Genomic DNA, 15824 nt, shown 5'->3' on the forward strand with positions numbered 1-15824 from the left:
GTACATCCACTCGATGCACATGCGCGTCCTGGTGCATGTGCACACGTGTGTGCAGGGGGTGTCACAGGAAGGCAGGACAGAGCACAAATCCTAGCTCCTCTGGTTCTTCTCTCTTCTAGACAATGACCACCACAGTCCATCTCGCTGACGATTCAGGCAAACCCAGTTAAGGATGGCTTGGGTCTTATGGCATGAGTTGGTGGTAAAGTAGTTGAGACAAACTTACTTACCACATTAATTAAATGGTCTATTTAACATGGAATATCAATTCTCTAATCACATCTCAGCTGAACTTCTTCTTTCAATTAACAACCCCGAAGCCTACTGACAGGCCCTACTGTGCTAGGATCATTAAGAACATTTTCATTATCTGTCAAGGCGGGAGGAAGAAGCAGAAAGGCAAGCGCTCTCGGAGCAGGCTTCTCCCCTACATGAGAGCCGATTAGAGACGGAGCCGTGGTGGTCCTCATTAGTTGCTTAGCAATGAAAGCCCTCCTATGAAATCAGCAACGCAAACAAAGTGTGAGAGGTTGCAATAAAACGCACTGAACGAGCATGTTCTCGTCCTCAGAGAGTAATCTGTTCCAGCCAAACCTCCTCCCTCGGATCACAACCATGATGAGAAGCTGAAGCGGCTAAAGACACAATCTCATAAAAACAAACAAATATCAAGTCGGGAAGGCTCACGTGAAGACAAATTAAAATTGGTTTTTAATAAAAATGCACGCAAACGGCAAATCCCTCCTTTGGTTATTTATTTTTTATCCACCGATAAATTAAAAAAGTAGATCCCACATTTATATTTTCAGAATTTTTCTAAAGCTTAACATATGTTCATAACAGGTACAGTTATGTTACAGTTGACTGCTATACCATAAATGGAGAAAAAAATACACAGCACTCAAAGAGAGACCGCACTGCCCAACCTAAATCTCCGTTAAACCAATTACTTTGCATGTAATTAACATTCCCATAAAATGAACCGCTACTAACATCAAAGGTAGAAAGGAGACAACGTGCTGCAGAATGCAATCAAAGCTCAGGTTTTAGCTTGTCAGCAGAACATTCGACTAACGTTCTGTCACCTTGACCCGACCCATTCAAATCCACCCCGTGAAAGCCAGCCATCAGAACAAAACCATGCTCCTCGTGTATGGTTAAAAAGAAGACAGTAAGAGTAAAAACTGCATCTTAATGTCTTCTTCAGTAGTTAAACACGTGGATTTACAGACTTTTTTTAAAGCTGGCGTCAATGAGGAAACTATACTCTCTATTTTCAGTTGTCATTACAACATTTAACTTAATGGCACATCTCAACATTGGTGCAATGATGCATAGTAACTTGGCAAGGCCACCAAAGTTCACGTTTAATGTCTGCAGGGAAAAAAAACATCATGATATGGTCTTACCTATGTGTTCGCACATGAAGACTACAAAGAAAAGATTGACAAGGTCATTAATCCCCTGAACATATCCACTGGCAGGGTGACGTATCGCCCATATAAACAATATCCTTTCAAAAATCTGCAAGAAAATTGAACAGGTGGTGAAGCAAAAGTAAACACATCAGAAACTTTAAAATGTACGCATTCTTTCCCTCAAAATACATATATACAAGCAACATTTTTCACTGTCTCTAACATTAAAAGTAAAAATGTAAACAAAGTATTAATTGCTACTTAATTTTTTATAAAATCCCCATGATCTTAATTTCTTACTGACTTAAAAGCAGTTGCAGTGTCTCACGGAGCCCCGGGCTCAGCCCTGCCACACGAGCTGGCTCCCACAGGAGACACTGTCCGCCCCCGCCCCAAGCCCCGCGGGCAGAGATTGCACACGGCTGCCCAGGACGTGGTCAGGTGGTACAGCAGCACCTGGCGTCTGGGTGAGTGCTCCCTCCGTGTGGAGGGACGGGAGAGCAGAGGACCGGGCAGGCGGGCGGGCAGGTGCACCCAAGGATGGATGGGTGAATGGAGAGAAGGAAGGAAGCATGGTGCGGGGATGGGGGCTGTGGTCAGGGGAGGGGGTACATGGAAAGATGCTCTGAATTTCCCTCATATGGTAAACAGACTGTTTTAAATGAGGCAGAAGTGACATATGACATTATATTAGTTTCAGGTGTACAATATTTGAAGAGTGACTCAACATTGGTATATATTACAAAATGATCTTTTGTAATATATGTAAGTCTAATTAACACCCGTCACCATACAGTTACAAATTTCTTCTCTCGTGATGAGGACTTTGAACATCTCTTAGCAACTGTGAGACATGCAACACAGTATTATTAAACAGTTAGCACACCGTCCATTACATCCCTGACTTACTTTACATTGACACCCCCGCCCATTGCACCCACAACCACCCCCACCTCTCCCAGCCACCAATCTGTTCTCTGTATCCATGCGCTTGGTTTGTTTAATCAGTGCACAGTTATCATCACCCAAGAGCACCTGCTCCAGCATCTTCCCATCACATACATTCCCACCAGCCGTTCCATCACCCAGGCCATGGACACAGGGGTAGCTTAGCCTCCTCTCTCTCCTTGCAAGACCCTCACTGCTGACCCAGGCCTCATGCTAAGAAGGCACACGGGGCAGGCTCAATGAGCAAATGCCCAAACAGCGCGTGAATTGCCTCATTTCCAAAGAAGTCAAGCCTGTAGGGCTAACTGCGCTTGTACCCGAGGAGGTCAACCCCTTTCTGCACTGCCCTCACTCCCAAATATCACCGAGCTTGTGGTCTGCATCCCCAAATCAGCACCAACACAGCTCTACAGCAGGGGCCCTGGGGCCTAGATGGGGAAGTCTCTTAACCCAGGGCCCACGGGCAACAAGGGGCACCACCAGCCCTAGAATCCAGGCCCCCATCCACTGTGCTTGCTCCCAACAAAGAAAGTAGCCAGCACATAAGCCGGGGCACCTGCGCACAGAGCCTGTCCCAACAGGGCAGCTGCTAAGGACCTGCTGCTGAACGAGTCGTGCGTTCATGCACATACGTTCATACCTGTGTCTCATTTTACAACCACTTTCCAGCAAGAACTAGCAAGAATATTCAAACAAGAGCAAAAGACCAAAACCACTCAATACGTGGCATCATTTGCCATTTCTCTTGTGCAAACACGACGTGGCTGACACCGTGCCGCCACACTAGGCGCCCTCACCCTGGTGACACTGGAAGCAGCACTCGACCCGTCACTGCAGTGGCACGGTGGTCAGACGGGCACGCAGGGCCCATGCAGGGGAGGACCCCTCTCGCAGACCCTAGCCACCACCCCCCCGCCTCCGGGCAGCCACGCAGCAGTCACGGCCCTGCCCGGCCACCTGGGCACAAGGAAAGCCCGGGACAGTGTCCCAACCCTGTCCTCGCCGTGGACAGGGTAGGGACAGGCTGAGCAAGCGAGGGCACAGTCAGTGCCGAGACCGCACCAGGGACAGAGAATGGGCAGGATCAGGCTGCACGAGGACAAGCGGGGGCAGTGCCCAGCAGGACAAACTTGTGACAGTTCACCACAGAGCAGTGCAGAGCCGTGAAAGTCAGCTAAGCATCTCCTCATGAATAAGACCCCGAAGTATATGTTCAGCTCACTGGCCGTTTTCTACCCCACACTGGAAAGTTCTAGCAAAGACAACCAGGAAGATGGGGAATTCCCGTGCATGCACGCTCAGTCACGACATGGCCAGGAACAGTGGAGCCTGAATAGCGGAGGTGCATCCCCACCGTCGGGTCAGGCAGGCCCCCAACCGGAGACCCACAGGTAAGACAATGGGGCCAAGCGAGGTGAAAAGTACCCGCTCTGGCCCATGCCTCCCTGGTGGAGTGTGGCTCCTTCAATTCCCAGCACGGCCTTCATCCCCTGCACAAGGCGATGCTCGATGGCCCCAAGAGCACCCAGGATGGGATCAGGCCACTCCTTCGGCCATTCTTCGCATGGCCCTTGTCCCCTCTACAGGGCTACCCTCAAGACATGGCAGCGGGGCACCCAGAGATGGGGTCAGCCTACTCTGAAAGAAGCTCCCGGGCTGGGCACCCGAGCAGGGCACCACAACAGAGAACCACATGGTGCAGGGCACTGTCTGTGGCACCCTCCAGGTGACCCAAGGCAGGGAGCAAGGGCCTCTGTAGTCGCCACACGACAGCCAGGCCTGAGGAGGGCTGGGAACAAAGGACAGCGTCAGCCCCCCAGCACGTGGGTGGAAAGGCTCCACAGTGGTACACACTGCATTCCGGAGGCCACTGAGAGCAAAGGAGAGATGGAGGAGTGCCTTGAGGACAGGAAGGCGTCACTGGGGACAGCCCTGGATGCCACGGTGCAGTACGTGGGCGTCAGTAGGCAACCTAACCCCAGGAATGACAACACTAGTGTGATCACGTAGTTGCTAACATCGATTCAATGCTACTGTCCTGACCACCTTCACTAGCTCATCCTCCTCTACACGTGGAGGCAGGTATGATTACTACCCCTTTCAGACGAGGTGGCGGACAGACCCCGGATGGCTCTGTGCCTCCCCCCACCTCCTGGTGTACACGCTCTTGTGTGGCCCCTTCCCCTTGAGTGTGAACAGCCCTGCACCCTGCTTTGCACAGGGGATGGGATGTGCAAGATTATGTCACAGAGGACGACAACTCCTCCTGGGAGATGCTCTCCCTGCTGACTTCAAGGACACAGGCTCCCACACTGTGAGCTGCATAAGGAAAGGGCCGTGTGCCCAGGACCTGAGGGCAGCTGAGAAGCAGCAAGGAACCCGGGCCACAGCTCCACAGCCTACCAGCAACCGAATCCTGCCAGCAGCCATGTGGTCCTGGAAGCGGCCCTTCCCCAGTCAAGCCTCAGATGCGTCTGCAGCCCAGACCACACCTGATTGCCACTTGGGGAGATCCTAAGACATGCCCAGACTCCTGACCCACTGAAACTGCGGGACAACAAATAGGAGTAAGTGTGTGTTGTTTGAAGTGCTAGGTTTGTGGTGATGTCGTTACACGGGAACAGGTAACTCATACAGATGAGAAAGCTCAGACAGCCACAGGGTAAGCAATTCACCCAGAGCAGCAGAGCCAGGAGTCCACGCTGGTATCTGACTAAACGGGGGTCTTGTGAGGCCTACAAAATGCCACCACCGATCTGCATTAGTACATATGCTTTCATATGCAAATCAAAAACGAGAGACCACCAAAAAATTATAACTATATGGTAAGAAAGAAACAGCAAGTCAATGAGCTCCTGCTGAGCAAACTACATCTAAACTTGGTTTCCACCTGTCTGAGGCCTAGCAGGGACCTGGTCATCAGAGGGGCCTGGTGTGTACACATGCATGTACACAGACACGTGAGATGTGTGCACAGGTGTGAGGTGCGTGTGCACACAGATGTGTGGTACCTGTGTGTGGGCAGGTGTGTGGGGCACGTGCGTGTGCACTGGAGGAAAAGCCAGAGCTCAGGGCACCGAAATCTCCTTTCCTGCTTTGCAATCTCACTATCCTGGGGGAGTGGTCATGTCAGCAATGGACCCCTCCCAACCCTGTCACTAAGCCCCAGACTTTCAGAGCACTTGGCTATCTCGCTCTCTCTCTCTCTCTCTCTCTTTCTCACACACACACACACACACACACACACACACCCTAACCCCACTCACAAGCAGGAATGCAGATTTTCGCTTGGCAACCCTGGCATAGAAGAAAAGCTGTTGCAGATGACTGAGCCGGCTCCGCACGGCAGGGAATGTGGAGGGGACATGAGTGTTCTCAGTACAACCAGGGCCTGGGCAGGCAACTGGAGTGGCCTGCTCGCGATTCCTGGGCCCAGAGACCACAGAAGGTCTAAGAAACCAGCGGGGGAGACCTGCTGGCCATGTCCCAAAGCTTCCCTCGCGGAGAGGCCAGAGCAAGCTGTCCTGAGATGGACTAGGCTCCACAGGACATTACCTGGGGAAACTGAGGAAAGCACTCAGGGGCAAACGCGTCTGGTGAACACGGCTGAGCAAGGAGGCAGGAGGAGGCAGCTGAGCCTTCTCAGTCTCAGACCGCTCACGTGCTTCCAAAGCCTTCTGTAAGGGAGCCAACAACCTAGCAATCGCCTACTGCCCCTTTCACCTGGGCCCCCGTGCAGGGCTTCCAGAAGCAGGGGCTGGCCCTCACGCTCACAGCTTGCAGAGTGCCCTGTATCTGTACTACTTTGGGAAAACTTCCAGAATTCAGATTTCCCATTAATTAAAGAAAAGCTATCAGTCAGGTAGTTCAAATTATTTATAATTAACTCTACTTGATCTCTCTTGATAACCTGAAAATTATACTATTAAGGCTTTAATCCCAGTAACATGTAAATAAAGAGATAAGTAGTTCAAGCAAAAACAAAAATGGTTCTTTTTTTTTAAAAGATTGTATTTATTTATTTGAGAGAGAGAGCATGCACAAGAAGGGGGAGGGGCAGAGGGAGAGGCAGACTCCCCGCTAAGCAGAGAGCCCGATGCAGGGCTCCATCCCAGGACCCCAGGATCATGACCTGAGTGAAGCAGACGCTTAACCGAGCCACCCAGGCACCCCAAAAATGGCTTTTAACAAGACAGGCAGGCTAAAATGCCGAAGAGCACGGCCTGCCGTGGAGGTTTGTGACAACGGACGCAAATCCTGGCCCTGCCACAAAAGAGACACATGTCTGCGGGTCATCACCCCGGAGGTCCAGCCTCGAGGCCACGGACAGCAGGGGCTCCCTCACATCTTCACCCCCGCAGCAGCCTCCAAAACAGCCAGCTCCAACCCCTGCTCTCGACTCCACTGCCACCAGCTGGTGACCGTCATCTCGTGTCTGGTCCCCCTGCTAACACCCCGGACCGCACGCCCCCCAGAGAGGCAGCAGAGCTCCCAGTACACATCAAGTCACACCGTGGTCGCCAGAGGGTAAATGCAAACTCCTGGCCCCGACTCCAAGGTGCCTGGCCTACCACTCCCTTCCCCACCTTGTCACCTCCGCTGGGTCCTCTCTCACCAAACCAGTAACTTCTCTCCCCACCTCAAGGCACCTGCACGTGTTCTTTCCCCCTGCAACGCCCGGGCACCCCTGATCTGCAGCATTAGGTCAGAGTTCCAGAGCCGCCTCCTGAGAGCCAACTTCCTGTACTGCCCGAGCCGGGCCAGCAGCCCCTCTTCCGAGGCCGCAGCTCCAACCACTCCCACGTTGAGCCCCCTGAGGAAGGGTCCTCCTGCATCCCGCTCACTCCGTGCTCTCAGGCCTGGCACGTAACGGGCCCAGAGGAAAACCGTGGAACTCTTTGCTGGATGGAGGTGTGAATGATCCGGGTCCTCCACCCTTCGTTTTGAGGCCCCTCTTGCCTCTGCTCTCCAAGGTCTGTGCCATTGGTGAGCACCTGGACCTCCCCGTTCCGGCGAGACCTCAGACAACACCTGGGAGCCGGACCGGCAGTTCCGTTCTGTTTCTCCATCAAGTGGTGCTCCAGACCCAGCTCTCAGATGCCAGGCAGTGGGGACGTCAGGGCCCCCAACCTGTTGGAGAGGTGAAACGGACTGGAGGGCAGGGGGACTCAGCTGCACTGAGGGGAGGCGGTGGGAGAGCACGTGGCCCAGGGAGACTTGAAGAGGAGGCGACAGGCAAACAGCGCAGTGAAGGCTGACGCGGAGTTCTTCAGGAGGCAGGAGGAGTAGAGCACAGAGGGGGATGCGGCCAGGAGGCAAGGGGACAACGCAGGGCTCGGGATGCCCCTGGGCTGAGTCAGAGCCATCACGCTTCGCAGGATGACCCGGTCCCGTATGCGGGGGGTTCATGTTCATCATCGGAAGACTCTCCTATCTCCAAGCCACAAGCCAAGGCCCGGGCATGGGGAGAGTGTGCCACGTGAGCGCAAGGCAAAGCACCCACGTCCACCCATCAGCTCCGTTCTCCACAGGAGAAGCGTCCGAGCATCCTCCTCGGGGAACGCACGCCCCCCGGCCCGCCCCGACTCCTGACAGCGACACCCAGCCACCCCACAGTTCTGGGGGCGCGCCCACGTCCACGCCAGCTGAACCACTCATGCAGTCACTCTGCGGCTCATAGGCCCTTTCCCCTGACATCTGTTCTGGGTGAGCACTCAGCTCTCCCTGTCATTACAGAGCTGCCCCCAGAGCCCCTCACATCTCCCCGCATATTATTTCCCTCTAACGACAGCCATTAATTTAGAAAATAAGAAATAAAACACCAGGATTTAGGTTTCTTTGGCAGGAAAGGGGGAAGAGAAGGTAAGTAACTGGCCTCTCTTCATCCTGTCAGACTGTCCTGCCACGCCAGCGACACACCAGGAAGCCACGGGGGGCCCCACCCCCAACCAAAGCATCTCCAGGCCCCAGGCCTGCACACCTAGCCCCTGCAGGCACCCTAGTCCTACGCGCCCGATTCGGCCGAGCGGCACGGCCAGACGCCGCACCCAGCACACACGGCAGCAGAGATCTATCTGAGGGGGCAGGCGGAAGCCTACCTTTTACGGGGTGACAGACAGTTCAGCCTTGTCTAGACTCCCTGGAGGAAAAACTTGCCATTAATTGCAATAATGCAGAAAACATTTCCATGTAGGGAGAATGCCTGGTGACACCGGGAGCTCATAAATCCAGCACATGGAGGAGAACAAAGTCCTGAGCTGCCTGCCCACTGAGGAGGGTGTCACGTGCAGGGTAGCCAGGCAAAGGGGCCTGGGGCGGAGGGGGCCAGCAGGAACCGCAGGGCAGCAAGCATCCCAACAGCCCCTCCTGAGGGCCCCAAGGTTCACTCGTGCCGCTGGCCACCCCCTTCCAGCTTCCGTCCCTGCTCCCTTCTAGGGGCTGGAATAGGACAGCTGGCCCAGACCTAAATCTAACCCGCCCACTCGAGGCTGCACCGGGACGACCATGGGCCGGGCTGCGAAGCTGACTGGCAGGACTAGGCCCAGAGCAGAAACTACACATGCCGTTGGCAGGCTGAGGGCTGCTTTCTCTTTGTTTTTTTTTCTCATCACTGACTGATTTATCCTGTATCTTTTGCCTTAAATCACTTCATCTGACTTTGCTTCTGTTTGAAGTCACAACTACCACAGGTCTGAGTCCGAGTCACTCAACACCGTCCAGAACTCCCTGCCCGAACCACCTGAGATGGTCCCGTGGGGCCCCAGGGTCCCCACGGCCTCCCTCTGGCAGCTCCCGTCTCACGGACCCTCAGCCCCATTCCTAACAAGGTCTGTGAAGACCTGAGCGACAGTGCGCCCCACCTTAGATCCCGCCCCCGCCACACGCACGACCGCAAGCACATTAGGATGGGACCTCTGAGGGCCCATTTGACTGCCATCATAATGAGCTCTCCACAGAGGAAACGTCGCTGAGAGCAAGCCATGAGGAAATAGGACCCCGTTCCCAACACGGCGGGACGCGTGCTGCGGGGCTTCTAAGCTGCATCTGACGCCCGCTCTTGTTCACAGCATGCTCGAGCGATGTCCAAGCTTCTGCGCTCAGGCCCGCAAGAGACATCACCAAGAGACACGACCAAGCAGGGCTTTCCTATCACCTTTTCTAAGCAGGTGTTTTCAAAGTCAACAACATGACCCTTTAAGGGGTTCGAGTTCAGCACCAGTTCCCTTGAATTTACACCCAGTGATGGGCCGGGGGGCAGACTGGGAGCAGGCATTCGCTCTTGCTGGCTTCTCCACCCCCAGGGCCCGCTGCTCCCTGACACAGTCTCATCTAAAAACGAAATCCGAGAAGAGTCTTCTGAAGGACATTCACCGAGGTCAGCCCACACTGATGGCACAACCCCAAGGACAGGTGGCTCCTGCACGTGCTCTCGCGCCCTACTGAGGAAGGTGCCGGGAGAACAGCGTGCTCCAGCCACTGCCAGACTTTTCACTGACCAGGCCCAATTCTGCAGAGTTCTCTCGGGGCCGGGCTCAGAAAGTGACAGAGGCCAGAGCCAGCGGGTCACCAAAATCAAGCATCCAAAGCCAGAGGGGCCAAGCCAGGAATCAGGAGGAGAGACCCAGCCAGCGGCCTGGGGGGCGTGGGGCCCTGGGCCTGCACCTGCCCAGCCCTTGCCCCCAGGGCCGGCACTGAAGGCCACAGGACAGCGCCGCTGAGCTGCCCGCCACGTGCCAAAGGCAGCTGAGCTTGGGGCTAGAAGCCACCGTCCAGCATCTGCAGCACTTCCTGCATCAGAGGCACCACCAGGACACCCTAGGCCTGTGCCGCCTGCCTGCGGGGCACAAGGGGGGGCGGGGGGGCGGGGCCGGCCAGCCCGGGAGTCAGGACTTTCTTCCTACAAGGTTGCTGGAGGACCAGGTCAGGAAACAGAGGCTCCCCAGAACTGGGACACGGGGGACATCAGCAATTCAGCGTTACCCTCCACATTCAAGTGTCCCCCCAAAGCACCCTGATCGGGGCTGTGTTCTCCAGCTCTGCGCACGGCCAGAACAAGGCTGGCAACACACACACACACACACACACAGACTTTCTGGACGAAGCGACAGGACCCCCTCCCCTTCCTGCAGGCCTGTCTGTGGCCACCCTTCGGCAGCACTGTGCTGAGGTGTGCTGAGGACAGAGACCACGCCCGGGCCTGGGAGTCCACTCGGACTTCTTCAGGGGCTCGCAGCCCCCAGCACGTCATCTGCCAGAGGTCCAGGGGGTTCAGTGACCGCAGCGGGACAGGTGCAAGCAAGGCTGCTCACACGGGGCGGCTGGAGGGAGAGGCGTGCGGAGCCAGGGGAGAGAGCTGTCACGGCGCGCTAACTCAAGATTAAGTAATGTGCTGTCAGTTTAAGTAGCACTATCATCTGCCAAGGGACAATAAAGACAGGATGCGCCGCGTGTAAGGACAAGTTTAGTGAAGACACAGGATGATGGGAAATGGCTCAAACAATGAATACAAATTGGGTCTTACTAGCCGTTAAAGTTCTGTTAACATTCCTGATGTGCTTGTCTAAAGAGTCGGAATTCATTAAAAGTAGTTCAAACTTGAAACTCTTCCCAAAGTATCTTTTCTACGAACCAGCTTACACTCAGGAACAGTAATAAAAGAGTTGTTACTATCTGTCACCACCGGGGCTGAAAAAATGCAAACGTGGCAGGCATTCCCAGCTCATTCGCTCGCCAGACATCAGACGCCTGAGAACCAAGAAAGGTTTCTCCTAAAAAACCTCAAAGGACATCCCTGCACAGAAGGCTCCCGGGAGGGCTCGAGAGGTCCCCATCTTCACTCTGCAAACATGCCATGCCCTCATGGGTCCCCAAGGCAGGACCCGGCCAGCACCGCGGGGCGCTCCGGTTGCTGAACCACTCTGTGGTCTAAAACACGAAAGACACTAAACCCAAGAAGGCCACTGTGCCCATGAGGACTTACAAAAATCTGATTTCAGAAATCTGAAAACACTCTACCATATGCATGACCCACACACAGCACACAAAGCTCCATGGAGATCATTTCTGTGCAAGGAACAACATCATCCACAGTTCTGCTGGGAGGACTGGGGGGCTCGCATCCCTGGAAACCCAGGAGCAATGTGGCCCAGAAAGAAGTTACCACAGCACAAGCTTTTGCAACTTGATCCAAGGAACACCAGCCCCATATGAATTCTAACACCTGATGAATGACACCAAGTAAGAGCCCGTAACAGATCTAACATGTGCACTAAAAGGCAGCCACCTATCACACAGAATAGCCACCGGACATACCAAGACGGCCCCTGATGATTTGTCACGATGTTAATTAATAACGTAGAGCTCTCTTAAAGCAAGCAATGAGGCCGAGTGTGGTGTGGGAATTACCTGACACTCACCTCCTTCAAACATGACAACTTACGCCCCACGTTCTGCGCTCGAGACAAGTGTTTAATAGGTTAGCAAAGGCACAGATGTCTCACTACACTCAAAACACTTTCAAACAGAACAGCGCAGTGTCACTATTACCAGACCAAAGATTCAACACAACAACCACAGCTACACGTCCAAGCGTTGTGAAGAAACGGGCTGGTCAGAAAAAAGCATTTTTCAAATTCAGGAGCGACCAGACTTCCCTTCTGGCGGTGCGGCTCGCCAGATGGCCGCTGACCTGCTCCCGCCAGGCCCTGGAACAATCCACCCCCAACAACCAGACTTACCTCCAGAAGATACAGTCCCTCAATCCACCACGTTAAGAGAATAAGGGCGCAAAAATATTCTCGTATCAGATGACGGGGGAAGGACTTGTTAGACCTCAACAACCATTTATGACTTCAACACCACGAGCAAGGCAGCACCCCTCACATGACAAACAGCATCTGTAAGGCTTAGAGTAACTACCCTAAGTCAGTGTAATGTGAACAGGCCTCCCGTTACGATCAGGACCGACACCAGGATGCCTGCTTCCCCCACTGTCCTCAGCATTGTGGCAGGAGTTTTCGCCAGCAAAACAAAACAAATAGAAAAGAAAAAGGAACTGCCATTATCCACAAGTAATATGATTACCTTCTCTAAAACCTCAACCACATCCACACACAAAACATGAGAACTGATGAAAGAAGTTAGTAAAATGTGCCAGATAGAAGATTCACTGACAAAAGTCAACAACCTTTCTAGAGAGTATCCAAAGAAGGCAAGAAAGAAAACATTGTTTAAAAATAAAAGATCCAGGGCACCTGGGTGGCTCAGTCATTAAGCGTCTGCCTTTGGCTCAGGTCATGATCCCAGGGTCCCAATGCGGGCATCGAGCTCCCTGCTCCGCGGGAAGCCTGCTTCTCCCTCTCACGCTCTCCCTGCTTGTGTTCCCTCTCTCGCTGTGTCTCTCTCTGTCAAATAAATAAATAAAATCTTTAAAAATAAATAAATAAAAATAAAAGATCCAGAGAACTAAAGAAATGCAAAAACAAAATGTGAATTCTCTCCAACTGATGGGCAGATTCAATGTGATTTCTAGGATTTTCATGAAACTAACGAGCTGATTTTACATTTTCACGAATGGCCCAGAATGAGGCACGGGCAGCCTGGCCTGCAGGACGGCAAAACCACAGAAGCAAGAAGAGGAAGCCAGCAGAGGGACAAACGGACAGATAGACCAGCAGAATGGATGACAACCCACACGGAGCCCACATACGTATGGAATCCTGATTTAAGACCGAGCCGATCCATGGGTGGGGGCACAACTGCTTATCCACGTGGGGAACGTGTTCAGAAATCAGACTGCCACATCAAACTCCACGCACATAAAGTCCATTCCAAACAGATTATGGCTCTAAACCTAAAGGACAGAACTTTAAAACTCTTGGAAGAAAGATTCAGACTTCTTTGAAATCATGAGGTTAAACAGAATGTCTTAAGATGCAAAAAGGCGGGGCACCTGCGTGGCACAGTCGGTTAAGTGTCCGCCTCCCAGTTTAGGCTCAGCTCATGATCTCAGGGTTGTGAGATCAAGCCCTGTGTCAGGACCCATGCTCAGCACAGAGTTAGCTTGAGTTTCTCTCTCCCTCTCCCTCTTCCTCCCCCCAAATGCGCGCATGTACGCTCTCTCTCTCACTCAAATAAATAAATCTTTAAAAAATAAAAACAGATGGGGCACCTGGGTGGCTCAGATGGTTAAGCGTCTGCCTTCAGCTCAGGTCATGATCCCAGAGTCCTGGGATCAAGTCCCGCATCAGGCTCTCTGCTCCTTGGGAGCCTGTTTCTCCCTCTGCCTCTCTCTCTGTCTCTCATAAATAAATAAATAAAATCTTAAAAAAAAAAAGAGGAAAAATTTTAAATAAATAAATAAAAAATAAAAACAGATGCAAAAAGGCATAATCATAAAGGTGAAGACCAGGGAACTGGCTACAGTAAATTGAATGTCTACTCACCATCAGGGTGAAGAACAACCCACTACCGGAAGGGAGATGCATGTATCCATATGCATCCAAAACAGAATTAGCACCCTCAACAGATTGGCAACTCCTTTAAATCAACAGAACAAGCTAACAAACACCACAAGAGAAATATAGAACAAAAGCATTTCACAAGAGAAGAAACACAAATGGCCAAGAAACCTATGAAAAAATACTTGACTTCATGTGCACTTAAGGGAGTGAAAGTCAAAAGCCCAGCAGGCCACCCCTTCATGTCCACAGCCAGGGCAGGGGGCTCGGCCTGACAATTCCAAGTGCAGGTGAGGGACGGCGCTGGGCACTCTCCCCAAGACCTCCACCCAGTGTCAGCTGTGCACACTGTGCCAGCCCCCAGGACCCCTCCCCGTACACACCCCAGAGGCACTCTCTACGCGCACACTGGGCTCACACAGGAACATGCACAGAGACGTCCTGAGAAAACACACAGGAGTGAAAATGGCCAGACTGCCCAAGCGGCGTGAGACCGGAGGGATCAACACACACACCAAGCAGCAGAGAACTATGCGGCACCGAAAAATGAACGCCACCCACAGGCACCAACACATAACCCTGAAAACCAAATGCTGTGACATAAAGAGCAACCACAGATATATTTAGAATGATCCCATTACAAAATAGAAACTAAAAAGGGTAAAAATATATATATGCATATAAACACATGATAAAACCAGACAGCAAAGCAAGAGAATGGTCAACCAAAATTCAAGAGAATGGTCACCTGCTGGGAGACAGGGAGGTGTTTGGGGAGGGCCAGAGAGGGGCCTTCACAGACACTAGCTCTTGCTCTTTCTTCAGCTAACAGTGGGCATCTGTAAGTTAATGCTTACTCGTGTCTTTGAATTTGAACATATATGTTATAGAAATCCTTCTGCTCTGATATGTTTTGCCATAAAAACAGAGACAGAAAAGGAAAGATCTATGGATCAGAGTCCTAATATATATACCAGGAGAGTTTAGCGAACTGATTATATAACAAAAAAGTACTTCAGGGCCTCTCACAAACGCATCCCCACCTCTGTGGAGGGAATGGCTCGATTATGACCCAAAGGAAGAGATGAGGAGGAAGAAGCCGCAGAAAGGGGAGCACTGAACACGCCCAACACCTGCAGGACCCTCCAGCATCACCTCTCCTGTGGGAGGACCTGCAGAATACCCACATGGGAGGAGTGTGTGATTTAATGTGGCATCATTCAGCCACCGTGCCACACGCCAGGCACCACCGCAGGGACCGCAGGAGGAAGGGGTCCCGGGCCCCGTTCTCACAGTCTGACGAGACCGACCAGGAGCTCAGCCACGGCCAGAATCCTGGCAGACAGCTCACAGATTCGCTGAGTTGACCCAACAGACCCCTGCCAGGCAGCCGGGATGGAAGACACCAACGTGCAGGCTGCTGCGCCTCCGAGCGAGGTCGCATGGGTCAGAGACTCTGAATGGGCTGCAGCAGGAAACACGGGCACTGCCGGGCCCACCGTGGCAGGAGCAGGTGGGGCTGACCTGGCCGGCTCAGGCCTGGGTCTAGGGGTCAGCCACGCAGAGCAGGCTGCTGAGGAGTCCTCCATGGGCAAATGCCAGGAACCCACTTGGATGTGGCCCCAGATCGTTGGTGGCCAACCCCAGAGCCTCCAGAAGCGGTCTTCCTCCGGCTACTACCGGCCCGGCCGTGGGCAGGGGGCAGAGCCCACGCGTCTCCATACAAGAGCACAGGAAGTGCATGGCCTCGGGCAGGAGCCCACTCTGAACGTCCCCTGTGCTCCGCTTCTATGTGCCTCCTAGAAAATGTCCATCCTTCAGGGCCATGGAAAACTCATCACCCTCATTCTAAAAACTGCACATAAATAATGTGGCTTAAAAAGCCTGCATGTTTCATTATCCTCTGTGTCTGTTTAAATGTAATGAGACATCACTTCTGCATGGCTAATTGGAAAAAGCATCTCATTTCCCTAATTTGTGAAACTGCTCTAAGAAGCAG

The 15824-nt window shown here is 52.9% G+C and overlaps 1 protein-coding gene across 1 annotated transcript in view; it reads right to left on the reverse strand.

The window, feature by feature from the left end:
* Positions 1-452: 452 nt before the first annotated feature.
* The window catches only part of LOC135365318 (TBC1 domain family member 22A-like), a 34197-nt gene continuing 18825 nt past the window's right edge, over positions 453-15824 (reverse strand). The window contains exon 4 of the mRNA XM_064595654.1: positions 453-1524. Within this exon, the coding sequence (XP_064451724.1) occupies positions 1393-1524 (132 nt within the window). The 3' untranslated portion in view covers positions 453-1392. The remainder of the gene's footprint in view (positions 1525-15824) is intronic.

The sequence above is a fragment of the Mirounga angustirostris genome, unplaced genomic scaffold, assembly GCF_029215605.1.
Source record: "Mirounga angustirostris isolate CCGP_5_RB_7025 unplaced genomic scaffold, mMirAng1.0.hap1 SCAF_7, whole genome shotgun sequence".
Lineage (NCBI taxonomy): Eukaryota > Metazoa > Chordata > Mammalia > Carnivora > Phocidae > Mirounga > Mirounga angustirostris.